General features: G+C 43.6%; 1 protein-coding gene and 1 pseudogene across 1 annotated transcript; both read right to left on the bottom strand.

Annotated features, from left to right (window-relative positions):
• Positions 1-4,825: 4,825 nt before the first annotated feature.
• On the bottom strand, positions 4,826-7,982 carry Tlr10 (toll like receptor 10). The gene is given in 6 exon segments (XM_034508209.2): positions 4,826-6,108; positions 6,111-6,249; positions 6,251-6,372; positions 6,375-6,448; positions 6,450-6,817; positions 6,819-7,982. Coding segments are annotated over 6 exon segments (2,412 nt in total). The 5' UTR covers positions 7,752-7,982; the 3' UTR covers positions 4,826-5,332.
• Positions 7,983-11,844: 3,862 nt separating this feature from the next.
• LOC117713143 (large ribosomal subunit protein eL33 pseudogene) lies at positions 11,845-12,175 on the bottom strand (annotated as a pseudogene).
• Positions 12,176-13,274: the final 1,099 nt, after the last annotated feature.

Here is a 13,274-nt window from a genome sequence, read left to right on the forward strand (position 1 = left end):
GTTAGAGCAACAGCAGCTTGAGCACCGAGGCGCCCTCTGAAGATGGCGCCTTCGGTTGGAGGACACAAGGCTATAGCCGAGCTGCGTGGGTGGAGAGCCCTCGCTCCATTTACTGACTCAGACCTAGGTGGCCCCATCTTGGGCTGTTTCTTTGAATCTGGACAACTGGAGCCCATTGTCCTCCAGCAGCGTCACAGAGCCTTGCGATGGGGGCGGGGTGCACCTCTGTAGTTATTCAGCCAGATGTGGTAGTAAATGGCTTTGATCTCAGCACTTGGGCAGCAAATGGCAGGCAGATCCTCATGAGTTCAAGGCCGGTCTGTTCCACACTGTAAGTACTAAGTGAGTCAGAGCGGCATAGTGAGACACTGTCTCCATGACAACTAAATAAAGAAATGAAATTGATATTCAAGTGGAAATGACATCTAAATCCTTGATTGCCTGTGTAGGGGACTTCAACATGCATCATTAGAGCTGGGGTCCCTCAAGGAGCCCAAGGGGAATGAGAGCAGATGAAACAACTCTAAGAGCACAGAAGTAAGCCTAGCAGGGTACCAGTGATTACATTTCCCAGCAAATCACCATGAGGATCCAGGATGCCCTTCATCCTCCATCCTTTGCATGACAATATGTTCTGGATTATGGACCAAAGAGATGATGGACCACCCTTTCGTTGATCTGAATGTCAAACTCCATAGCATGTAACTCATAAAATGACAGTGTGGTTTTGGCAATGGGAATCAGACAATGAATACAGGATACTTTGACAGCACAATCTGATTTCTCACTCATTTTCAATGCCCTGTCTGCTCTTTTTGGGTGTTCCACTGTGGTAGAGAGAAAAGGATCTCAGAGGGCATTTGCCGTAGGTAGATGTAGAGCCCCACCCTGCTCAGCATCTGCTTGGAGTTTGAGGGTGATGGTTGGATTCTCTACCATATTTCCTGAGGGAGTAGAAGCAGAACATTCTGAGCAACACAGAAGTGCAGGACCGATCACCCTTGTCCACAGGCCAGCTTCAACCATGTGAATGGAGAGGTTAGATTCCTGGTTTGTGGTGGGACCCCAGCTTGACAAATGACAGGCAAGTGAAAAGAAGCCTGCCCATTCACAAGATCTGGAGCATCCTGACATGATCAGAGTGGTTCAGCTAGCTTCCAAAAATGGCACAAGGTTTGTATGTGCACTTCCCCTTTAATTCATGACCCAGCAGAGTGGGAATCTGCTGGAATGCTAAAGGTCTTTGAGCAAAAACACAGAACGGAGCTTTCCCAAGGCTGGAGATTATGTGTATCTAGAAGTAAGTAGCATTCAGCTCAATACAATTCCTCTTGTCTGGCCGTAAGCCCCGTCGGTCACCGCCAGGCTTTTTAGGGATCAGGATGGCATCTCAGGTTCTGAGGAAGGACTTTCTAACTGTTTAATCCGCCCAGCTGCAGAGACAAGAAGGGGCGGAGAGCTAAGCCTGACATGTTGTTGTTGTTTTAATTGTAATAAAACCTATCAGGGCCTGGGAGATGGCTCAGTGGGGAAGCGTTTGCCCAGCTTACCTCACAACCTGACTTCCATTCATGCTCACAAGGGTAGGAGAGCATCAACTCCACAGGGGAGAATCGACCTCTACACAGACACCACAGCACGTGCCACACCCCCTCTATCATGCATAGATACACATTAATAGTAAAATTTACAAACCATATGTGGTTTTAAAACTGAAATAGCTGAATCCTGGTTCATCTTGGAAGGGAGGCGTCTCGTATGGAATACTTCACTCAAGGTTTGCAGCCTCTCCTACAGGGTCTGTTTCACTTCTCCAAAAGCCAAAAGCCACAGCGTATTAGTTCTCAGCTCTGCCACTGCCCCGCCCCACTGTGACTTCTCTGAGCTTTCCCTTCTGCCAAACTCTCCAGGGAAGGGACACTGGGCTGCAATGCAATTCCTCAGTGCTAGCTCTGGTAAGATGTTAGCAAGACCTGGCTTCTAGATCCAATGCCCTCAGGTTGGATGTCTCAATACAAAACAAAACAAAACAAAACAAAACAAAACAAAACAAAACAAAACAAAACAAAACCCCTACTAAACCAGTTAGAGGCAGACATCCATGGTGCTAGAACTCAAGCTCAGGATCGTGTTTGGCTACATAGTGAATTTAGAGCCACCTTGGGCTACATGAAATGTGCCAATAAACAAACAAACAAACAAATAAATTAATAAATAAAAAGAGAAAAGAATCAAATGAAAACAAAATTACTTGTATGAGAAGTTTATAAAATACAAACAAGCCATAAGAAACAGAAATAGATAAAAACCCAGTTTTAATGTTGTAAGTTGTTTTTTTTTTTTGTTTTGTTTTTTTTGTTTTGTGTTGTTTGTTTAGATTAAATGAGATGAAACATAGGTGGCTATGACTATTTAGGTAAAGACAACCAAATTTTGGCAGTTTCATATGATTTAGGCTACCGTCCTGGGTGTTTGGAAAAGCAGACATGATGCCATGGCTTCTTTAGGAGAACAGTGTTCTCTGTCTCTGTCTCTGTCTCTGTCTCTGTCTCTGTCTCTCTGTCTGTCTCTGTCTCTCTGTCTGTCTCTGTCTCTGTCTCTCTCTGTCTCTCTGTCTCTCTGTCTCTCTGTCTCTGTCTCTCTCTCTGTCTCTCTCTCTCTCTGTCTCTCTCTCTCACACACACACACACACACACACACACACACACACAATGTCTGTGGACCCAAAGAGGATGTTGGATTCATTGCAGATGGTTGTGGGCAACCATGTGAGTAATAAGAACTGAACTCAGGGCCTCTGAAAGAGCAACCACTGCTCTTAACCACTGAGCCATCTCTCCAACCACCAATCCCCCACTTCCCAAGGCAAACAGCTTTTAATCGCGCTAGATTAGACTTGGCTGAACTTCTGTTCAGAGGAACCAAGCCCCAAGGACATAGTCTTTTGTTCGAGCTTTGCTTTCTTGTGTTCCATACACCTTAATGTAATTCCATTGGCTATTTTAAAACCATAGGGTGGGATTTAAAAAAAAATGGCTGAACCAATTGAAGCAGTCTGGAGAACTGACCCTGGGGTCATGAGAGCAGTTGAGCTGGCCCTGCCACCCCCCAGCTGGAGGCCCTGTACTTTGCCCTGGTTGAGGGGGGGGTGAGGGTGTGGGTGAGTCATGCCTGAGTTTCAGGATGAGAGATAGCCCTGCAGCCTAGCCTTATCTCCTCGCTGGCTGCAATACTGCAGGTCACCTGGCCTGGGCAGCACAGTGGAGCTGGCTCTGGAGGTTTGGGTGCAGGTGAGCCAGCCCCAAGGGCATAAGAGCAGGTGAGCTGGCCCTGCTGAGGCAGCACTGGGTATCCTAGCTGGATCAGAGCTAGAGAACTCTCCCTGGCGGTGTGAATAAGGGAGATTCCATATGCCAACCAGCTCAGCTACCATCTAGACTCAGATTCAGGGTTCTGAATTGGCCCACTCCAAAATGTATATCATCTGCAAATGGTTGGGATGCCTGAAAGGGCCAGTCCTGCTGACCCAAAGCTGCAGGATCTCCATAACAGGATAACTGGGAGGAGTCCCGATGAAGATCCAATATTGATCTGGAACTAGACCAATGACTCATTACAACGAACATTTGCTAATGAAGATGTGTGGCCGGAGGAATCTACTGTGGGACACGATGTGACACACTGCAGCTTTCACGATGAGATGCTTTCTATGCTTTGTTTTGGTTTTGTTGTTGTTTGTATGGGTTTTGGGGGGGATGGGCAAAGGTTGCAATGACAAAGTACAGATATGAGGGGGTGGGGAGATGTGCGGGGCTGGGTTGCATGATATGAAACCCACCATCAATAAAATGTTAAAAACAAACAAACAAACAAACAAAAAACCAGCTGAAACAAGAAAGGAGAACTAGCAAGGTCATACCAGAGACCAAACTACATGACAGTCTCATTGTCCTTCCTCCGAGGTCTGCAGGAAGGCTGCTACCTTCAAGATTTCCCCAATTCCAGATTCTCTATCTTCTCATCAGAATTTAATCTATTCATCTTCTTCCCTCGCTTCCCCAAATCTGTCTTCAAATTATAACTCCTACCTTGAAGCCAGCCAAGTCCCACTCAGCCATCAGCCCAACCCACAAGCGATCCATGAGTAGCTCTCCTGACCCCAGAACAGTGCAAACTGTTGCTAGAAAGTAGACTCCCACCCTTCGGGAGCTCATGGTGTAGTGAGGCGGGGAAACTTCTGTAATGGGTGTATGCAGTCCGGTGACAGAAATATGTGCAAAGTGATTAATACATGAGGGGGCATCATGCTTAGAGGGAGGGATGAGACCTTTCAAGGAAGAGTTGACATCTGTGCTGGGTCTCGGAGGACCAGGCAGGATGTCAAATGTAAGGTCAGGACCTCAAAGGATGTTCTGGGGAAACACCGGTAATGGATGGGGCTTATGACAAGACATATGTAAATAAGAAGAGATGGGGGTCTCGTCTTTAACTGACTCATCCTCGTTATCATGTGACTAAGCTAAACGAAGTTTTCTAACGGAGAAATCAACATGATGGTTTTTGTTTATTTGTTTGCTAGTTTGTGGCAGTGCTGGAGAACCAGACCCAGATCTTCACAAGCACCAGGTGAGTGCGTCTCTCTCTCTCTCTCTCTCTCTCTCTCTCTCTCTCTCTCTCTCTCTCTCTCACACACACACACACACACACACACACCATGACAGTAGTTTCTTTAAACATAATTTTCAGAAATTATAGAGAGGAAGGACCAAGCAAAATGAGCAGGAAAATAAGTCCACGAGCTTTGGAAATTGTCTTCTGTTTGGTTTATTTTCTTTTTGGTATGTGTGTGTTATTATTGTTTATTCAAGAAAAAACATACAGATCCATTCTCAGCATTTCAAACATTATAAAAATACACAATGTACAAAACACATGTTCTTGCGATCAAACAGACCCCAACCACAATTTCTATACAGTATGCTGATGTAATCTTTAATTTTGATGTATAAACTAACATACTAATATGTGTCTCCACATCATTCTTTTTAATGGCTATGCATCATTCTGTTACATACATATGTTGGAAAGTATTGCATTAATTCTTGTTCTGTGGATATTTAGAATGTGCTTAAATTCATGATTATGAACAAGACTGGGAGCCTATTTACAAAAACCTTTACAAACTTGTTTCTAAAGACATGGTCTAAGAAATCTTTCAAGGAATTAACCATTTTTATTTTAATAGATATAACAAAATCACCATCTTAAAGGTTATATCCATTTTTCTTCCGACAGTGAGTGTAGGCCCCAATTTCACTGGGCATGGCAGATTTTAGAAGCTGTTTGTCCTTACCAGAGAGATGGTAGAACCCTGGAATTCCTCACTGGGCTTTATGAATGTCTGTAGCTCACACCTTCCCCTTGTGTCTGATAAATTAACTTTAATAGCAGCTCGAAGGTTTGCCCAAAAAAGCCCACATTTGCGCCTGTCCTTGGGCCACTCTAAATACACTTTCTTTTCCAAAAGAGCTTTCAGCTTAGGAAACCTGGTAGGAATACAGTAGGACGGAATGGGTTCTAGTAAGATGGGAATGACATCATCATAACCGTCATGGAAGAGATCCTGATGGACGAGGTAGAGTTCATAATGGTACCACCCATTCTGGACAAAGTTGGGAGACAACACGAGGATGGACTTATAGCTCTTCTCAGTGCAGCTTATAATATTTTCATCAATGCTCCTGTCAGGGCCAAAGTTTCTCTCGGGAAGACAAAGCAAGATAGAGCCGTCTTCTGTTTCTAAATTGAGAATCAGTTTGTTCTTCAACCAGACTGAGTCTTGTGCAGCATAGGAGATAAAGGCATGGAACTGTATACTTCTCCTACACTCTTCTCGAATTGTCCTCCTAACCCTGTGCTGTGTCCATACGCACTGGCCCAGCATCCTGAGATACCAGCATATGTCAAAGTAAAGCATGCAGAATGCTACAACCAAACCCAGAAACAGCACAACCAGCACAGTGGTGACAATCAGCAAAGTTGTGTCGCAAGCTAATTCAGGAAGATAAACATCTTTTAATGGAGTCCCCTTTAGACTCAAAGGGTATTGCAGGTGTATGAGTCTGGCCATCCAGCCAACAGGCTCTCAGAATGTTTTTCAAGCCAAATGACACCTCGTAAGTCACAGGTACACCCGAATAGATTTCTTCCTGCATTCAGAGTCTTTACCTCCTGACAGCTCTGGAAAAAAATTCAGAGATGGGCTGAGAATTAAATTCATTTCAATGTTCAGAATAGAGAGCTGTGTGAAGTGATCGCACCCAGGGAAGTCAGTCAGAAAAGTAAAAGCAATACTTAGCTCTCGTAAAAGACTTTAGGGACTGCTCAAATTCTGTTACTGTTCAGATCAAGTGTTTGGATACTTTTAGGCAAACATCTGAAAACAGCCATCAAATTTATTGGATGACAAGTTCAAAAGGATCAAGGTGTCTGGCCACACGCAGCCCTCCCCATTTTCATGTTGCAATAGGTTCTGGCTCAGATCCAAGTGAAGCAAGGACGTGTGGTTGGCAAAGAGACTCACCAGAGAAAGGGTCTCCAGTTTGTTGCTCCTCAGAATCAGAGTTTTCAAATAAGGCAGATGGATAGGGTTTTTAAACAGGTCGTCTGTTAAGATGTTATTGGCAAAATTTAAATGTTGGAAACTTTGGGGGTGACTGGGGAAGAGCAGATGTGGCATTTGTGCATACGATATCGTCAGGTTTTCTATGTCCATTTGGGTGAAAAACAAGTAGATTCTATCCTGGGGAATAAAAAAAGACTCTGAAATGTGTGTTCTCCAAGATTATAGCTTCCATTGCATTATTTGAGTAGTCAAATGAACCGTGGTCCTGATGAACCATCCCTCCAAAAGTCAGGTCCTGAATTTGGAAATATTCCACTGATGTCCACCACACAAACTGGACAATGTGGAGAAGGTCATCCCAGAGCAAGTCAACTTTATGGAGAATCAGAGTGGACGCCTTGGTGTTCTCCACAGAAAGTGTCCGCGAAGCCTCGTAACTTATAAACTGACTCTTACCATCTATATTTGACATTTCTACTATCTTCGAAGTCTTCATTCCATCACACAGAAGCATCCAGGAATTTGTGTTCATTGGTAAAATGGTGTGAAGTGCTGTCGAGTTTAGGATGGGCAGGCTGCCTTCTTCATAGTGGGACAGAGTACTCAGCCCTAACAAGACAGTGCTGAGATGCAAATGAGAAATTTTCTGGAGATCTGATCTTTGTATGTTCACCCCGCTCAAACCTAAGGTTTCCAGATGTGGCATGTTGCCAATCTCCTCACAGGCAGGCAGAGTATCAAAGTCGTTAAAAGACAGATCTAAATGTCTGAGATCTACCAAGGAAGACCAAATGATGGACTTTAGTCTGTTGTAAGACAAGTCTAGGTAGCTTAAGTCCTTGTTAAGGTTGAGGACCTCGGTGTCCAGCTGTTGGATCCTGCTGTGGCACAGGATCAGGACACACAGTTTGGAGAAAGAGTGGAAATCTGAGCTCTGGAATTGATGGAGGGGGTTATAGGATCGATCCAGCATGGTTGTGGCTGGGGTCACATCTGGGGGAGCCATCCTTAAAGCCATGTTGGAACAGTTGGAGATCAGTTGCCTTTCACCTGCCGGCCTTGGAGCCCAGGCTTCTGTTGACATAATGATGTTACAAAGTGTGTAGATGCTGCTGCTGAATTTCATTTTATTTCTAAGGAGTCTACCTTTGCTTTCCTCATGTGAAAGAAGAGTGTCAGCTTAAACCCCTAGAAGGCAGCGCAGAAGGATAGGCTTTCATCATTTTAAATACCGGAAGACTTTGATTTTTTTTTTTCTTGATCCCAGCAGTCTGCTGCAGTCATTGATAGCCATACTGAATCTTTGACTTCATCTCAGGACCTTGGCTGATAGATCTCGGAGCCAGTTAATGCACGTGCCACACCCCTGACACCAAAGTGGAGTCAGATCTGCACAGAAAGCACGGGGTGGGGGGTGAGGGGCGGAGGGGGGGTGCTTTTCTCTGCTCAGTTTAGGAACTGCCTTGTCAGGCCAGAATCCACACCTTTTCCTCAGTCCCATTTGATAGCCTGAGGCTTTTAAGAAGCTTGAAGAGATGGCTCAGTGGTCAAGAATGCTAGTTGCCCTTGCAGAGGACACAGGTTTGATTCACAGTGTCTGGGTGACTCACAACTGCCTGTCACACTAGCTCCAGGGGATCTAATGCCCTCATCTGACCTCCGAGGGCACCTGCACACGCATAGTGCATGTACTCAGCTACATTCACATACACATAAAGCAAATAAATCTTTAAAAATATTGATAGTACTATTGAATTGCTATCACAGGGTGACTATCCAGCCTTCTTGTGGATAGAGTTCCTGTGCAGCAGAGAGCTGAGGAAGTCCTGGGTAAGGGTGAAGAAAGTAAGTGAAGTCTAGCGTGGACATGTATTGCTGATGTGGCCCAGCCTTGCCACAGACACTAAGCATCCATCCCAGGGAAGGAGCGATGCAGCAAACACAGTAATGTGTGGATACATTGGGCGCTGATATGGAGTCATGAGAAGGGTTATTACCATGAAGGTATCGGTGTGTCTATGACAAATTTGAGTAGATATGGTGGGGAAATAAAACAGGCAGCAATAGGAATACAAGGCACTTTAAATGTGACCCCATGCCTACAGATTTCTCCTTTTCTTCTCAAGTTTCTTTCCCCACCCTCCCTGCAGTGAAGAAATTCTAATAAATATGTATATGGCACCCTTCCAGAGTAGTTTAAATATAAGAGCTCTCTGTTGTTTTAGTCCTTGTTGTGGTAACTCATCACAGGCTGAGGAGACACCCCATACAATGAGCAGTTTCTCCTTACAGTTGTGTCATAAGAAGACAAGATGATGATGGGCTGGCTGACTGAGCTCCTCCTGAGGGCTCCTTCTGCTTCACACAAAGGAGGGGAGAACAAGAGAGACAAGAGGAGGGAGGGAATCTGAAGGACGGAAGTCAGGAAGTCGTGGACTTTCTATACAGCTGTGAAGTAAAGGTCTTTTAGTTGGCTAATTCATGTACAAAAAAATTAGTTACCCATATTGATGATATAATTCTTATATTCTATAAGCTTTTGTTACTAGTAAGACTTCTCAAATATCTTGGAGGGAAATTTAATTTTTAGTGAAGTCTCCATTTCTTAAACACATGACTGCCAATGATCTAAGATGCCCTCAGAGTACTATATACAGTTAAGTATTATGGTATGTTATTATGTACTTTAATATCTTTAATACTTTAATTATCTTTAAAAGTCAACTTAGTTCCTGACAGACTTTCAGACCATTATATATGTAAGTGTAAGTTTTCTGCAACTACTTCAAAATATTCCCAGAATGCTAGTTCTTAACTTGTGTAAAGGAGTAATTATTGCTCAAATGGTTGTGCCTATGATATCTAGTGTGGAACTATGCAGTTTCACCTTCTTTTCATTTCCTTAAGATTACATGTTAAGTATTAGAAGAGCTTTCAGGCTAGCAAGATGGTTTATCAAGTAAAACCATGTACAGCCTAGCCTGAAGATCTGAGTTCGAATCCCAGAGACTCTACTTTCACCTCCACGTATGTACTATGACACCAAACACATAATAAATAAGTGGAAAATAAAAAAAATTTAAAAAGAAGATTGATCATGCCACTATTATCTGAACAATAATTCCCATGCATTCGGTATCTCTTCTGAAGTTTTGTTCTCTTATAGCTTGTCATAGACAAGAGTGGGCTGGAGCACACGCTGTACCACTTTTAAGGGTTTGAGAAATAACTCAGGCATCAAGATGAATAATGTTTAAATCGAAATGAATGTGAAACCTACATTAAATAAGTATCAAAACTTCTCACAAAGACAGAGTTAGTACTCTGGTTTCCTCAAAGCCCTCAGGCTCAGTTTGGTTTGGCAAGATCACTAGGTTTAAAGAGACCATGTCAGTGCTTTCCTCTCCCAGAACTTTTTACTTACTTTAAGTTTCTAGATCTGAGAGCTATGGCCCTTAGAGAAACCACAGCAACTCCCATCTTGCTACTTTATTTGGGCTAGGATGTCAGAGTTTCCATCTCGAAAGATGGTTCCTCCTGCTCAGTACCACAATCTGATGAGCTATAGTGAGAGAGGAAGCGACTCCCAGTGAACTTCTTTTAAGTTCATGCTCTCAGGCAATTTGTGTGCCCTGTGGCATCCCATTAAAACATTTTAAGAGTAAGGTATAAACATCATATTATTGCCGCTGTCGTATGGAGGATTAAATCAGGACCACAGGCATGCCAAGCACACACTGGACCACTGAACTCTGACACTCAGCTCAACATAAGGCTTCATGAAAGATAGATTCAGTAATACATTATCACTGCGCTGATACTATTGATACTATGTTGAAAGCAGTTGAAAAGCAGAGAAAGTTCCCCATTGACAGCTTATGAGGTAAAAGTCTAAACCCAAAGACAACTCACAAGCAGCAGTTGATAGTTTGCCAGAGAGACCTTACCCTGAGTCATTTTCCTTTAATAATTCCAGTAAGCAGAGAAAGGCTTCAAAGCTCACCAAAGATTGAATGACCTTGCAATATAAGAATAAGGAAGACCATTTTCTAGTGTTTCTATGTGTCTGACACGGTGCCCTATGTTTTTCATACTACATCTTATTCAATCTTTCAACAACCCCAACAAAATGGTGCCCTTTATCACTCCGATTTTTCAGATCTAGGAGCTAAAACTCAGAGTTTAAGTAACTTGCCCAGGGCAGCCTAGAAAGTCGTGGAGTAGGGGTTTGAATCCATACCTGTCTGGTCCCTTCTGGGTGGCAGTCAAATCCCAACCGGAAGCACTCTCAAACTCTAATGCATCAGCTTAGGTAGAGCTGACCCAAGGTGAGCCCCGCTCACATGGCCAAGCTCCTTCCTCTCAGCTCAGTGTCTTTCTCAGTTGCAGTATGCTGTCAGCATGGGACTCTCTGCTAGGTGTCACACGTCAGAGAGACTCTGCCCGCACATAAATACATCGTTATTAGTTTACAAGCCCAGCCTAGGTACTACTCCAAGAGAATGCTCTTGTAGCTCTAAATCTCTTGATGTAACTCAAATACTACGGCAACGCCCGAGGCATCTTGGGCCACTTTGGACTCCTGGAGTGTCCCTTGGAACAAGAACTATAGTACTGAAGACCCATCTGGTCTGTCCCACTCTTTAGACATAAAACGAGATGCAGAACGGTAATGGAGCTTAGGTTGTTAACATGTACCACTGAGAAATAAAAACCAGAAAAACTCACCATGGTTCCTAGGATCTCCCACAGTAGATAGAAGTGCTGACCAGGTGCAGTCTGCAGTGAAATAAATAAATGAACAAAGAAAATCAAAACAAAACAAAACAAAAATCCCTCCAAACCCTGAAGCTCCTGAAAGATAACTGCTCAGACCAATAGTCCTACGCCCACTAAGCGCTCCTCTTCGAGAGCCCTAGGTCTGCGTGCTCTCCTCCCCTCCGTGCTGGCTCTTCTGCAAAGATTCACACAACCCCTATTTCTTTTTAATGAGTGTCTCAGCGGTTCTTAACCCAGCTTGACGTCTCTGGAATCTCTGTGGAGATGCAGGTACCTGGATGATCTCTTGAGGCTGCGGGAACAGTTTGACTCAGCATTTCCTTAAGGTTTAGACCTTTCCCCCTCTGCTGCGTGCTGGTGGCATTCCATCAGTTAACATGGAAGAGCATTTTGGGGGGAGGGGGCACAAATCCACTTTTATTTATTTACTCTCCATTGGTTTAAATCCGGGATGGGTACAGCATCACATGGATTCTGTGTCCAATGGCCTTTGCAGGAAGGTTGCTTCAGAATTTGGCAGGAACCATACTGCTATTTCTGTGGGCCCGAGTTACTTTTCCCCAGGTCACTCTGGTTTGGTTTGCCTCCAGGAGTCACTGTATTATTTTTTTTTGCTTTGTACACATAAGCACATCTCTCACCTAAGTAGAACTCAGTTTCATCTCAGGCATAAATGCCTTCAATTTTAAGAAGAGCCGAGTGTTCACTTTGGCTCCCAAGACCTTGCTTGTAGCCAGCAAAACTGGCCTTGCACCACAGCCTGCCAAACATACAGACATACTTGCTTTTTTTTTTTTTATTATTTTTTAGAAGTCCTGTTTGCAGCAGGCCTCCACAGGCTCCAAGATGGCTGAGAGCACTTTTTTTTTTAAATACATATTAAACTTGCCGTTGTCACTGTTTCTGTGGTGTTAAGGACATCCCCATGGTTGTTCAGTTCTCTCCACTGTTATTTCCAGAACCTTTCCCTCACCCATTGTCACAATCTGAAACTCGGTGCCCACCAGCACTATCTCTCCACTTCACCCTTCCCAACCCCTGGTATCTCTATTCTATTTTCTGTCTCAGAGTATGATGGCTTTAGGTACCATTTGTAAGTGAAGCCAAACAATATTTGTTCTCTTATTTTTTTTTCTTATAGGCTTATTTTACTTAGTATCTTTCTTGTTTTTGTTTTGTTTTGTTTTCCCTATGTTCCAGCATGCCTCAGAATAGCCTTCTTTTTTTAAGGCTGAATATTATTCACTAAATGCACCGGCCACATCTTATCATCAGACATCTGTGTTGCTTTAGGACTCTTGTGAAAACGGATGCTATGAAAATGGAGTCCAAATGCATATGTTCCTTCACGTTGACTTACAAGAACAGGAGAAGTGACTGTCTCTTAAAGTGAGTCCTTCAAACAAATGTTAGTGAGCATCCAGTCATGATGACGAGCTCACTGAGGGAAATCAACTTACAGTAGAAGAACTTCATTCTTGTTTTATAGAGGTGTCCATACATGGTCACGTCACCCTATCACCTAGGGCTTTTGCTGAAGCAGAACGTTATGACATGGAACAAATTATGTGGCAGTTATTCACCTGGTGGTACTTGTGAAGCAGGGGGCAGGAAAAGAGGGGAGAGAAAGGGAGGGGAAGGAATAGAAGAAAAGTACCAGAGGAAGGGGCTAGAGACAAATACATCTCTCAAGGGCAGGCAAACACTCATAAATATAAAATAAAATAAATTTTTATATACACTCAGTGAGTAAGGGATTGACAAAGGGGAGAAAGAAGAAAGAGAAAGTCTGGAAGTATTTCTCACTAAATGTGTACTTTGCCATTTTGTTTTGGTTTTGTAGAGTTTGTGTAGGTTTGGTGTGGGTGTG

Source organism: Arvicanthis niloticus, chromosome 7 (assembly GCF_011762505.2).
Source record: "Arvicanthis niloticus isolate mArvNil1 chromosome 7, mArvNil1.pat.X, whole genome shotgun sequence".
NCBI classification, from domain to species: domain Eukaryota; kingdom Metazoa; phylum Chordata; class Mammalia; order Rodentia; family Muridae; genus Arvicanthis; species Arvicanthis niloticus.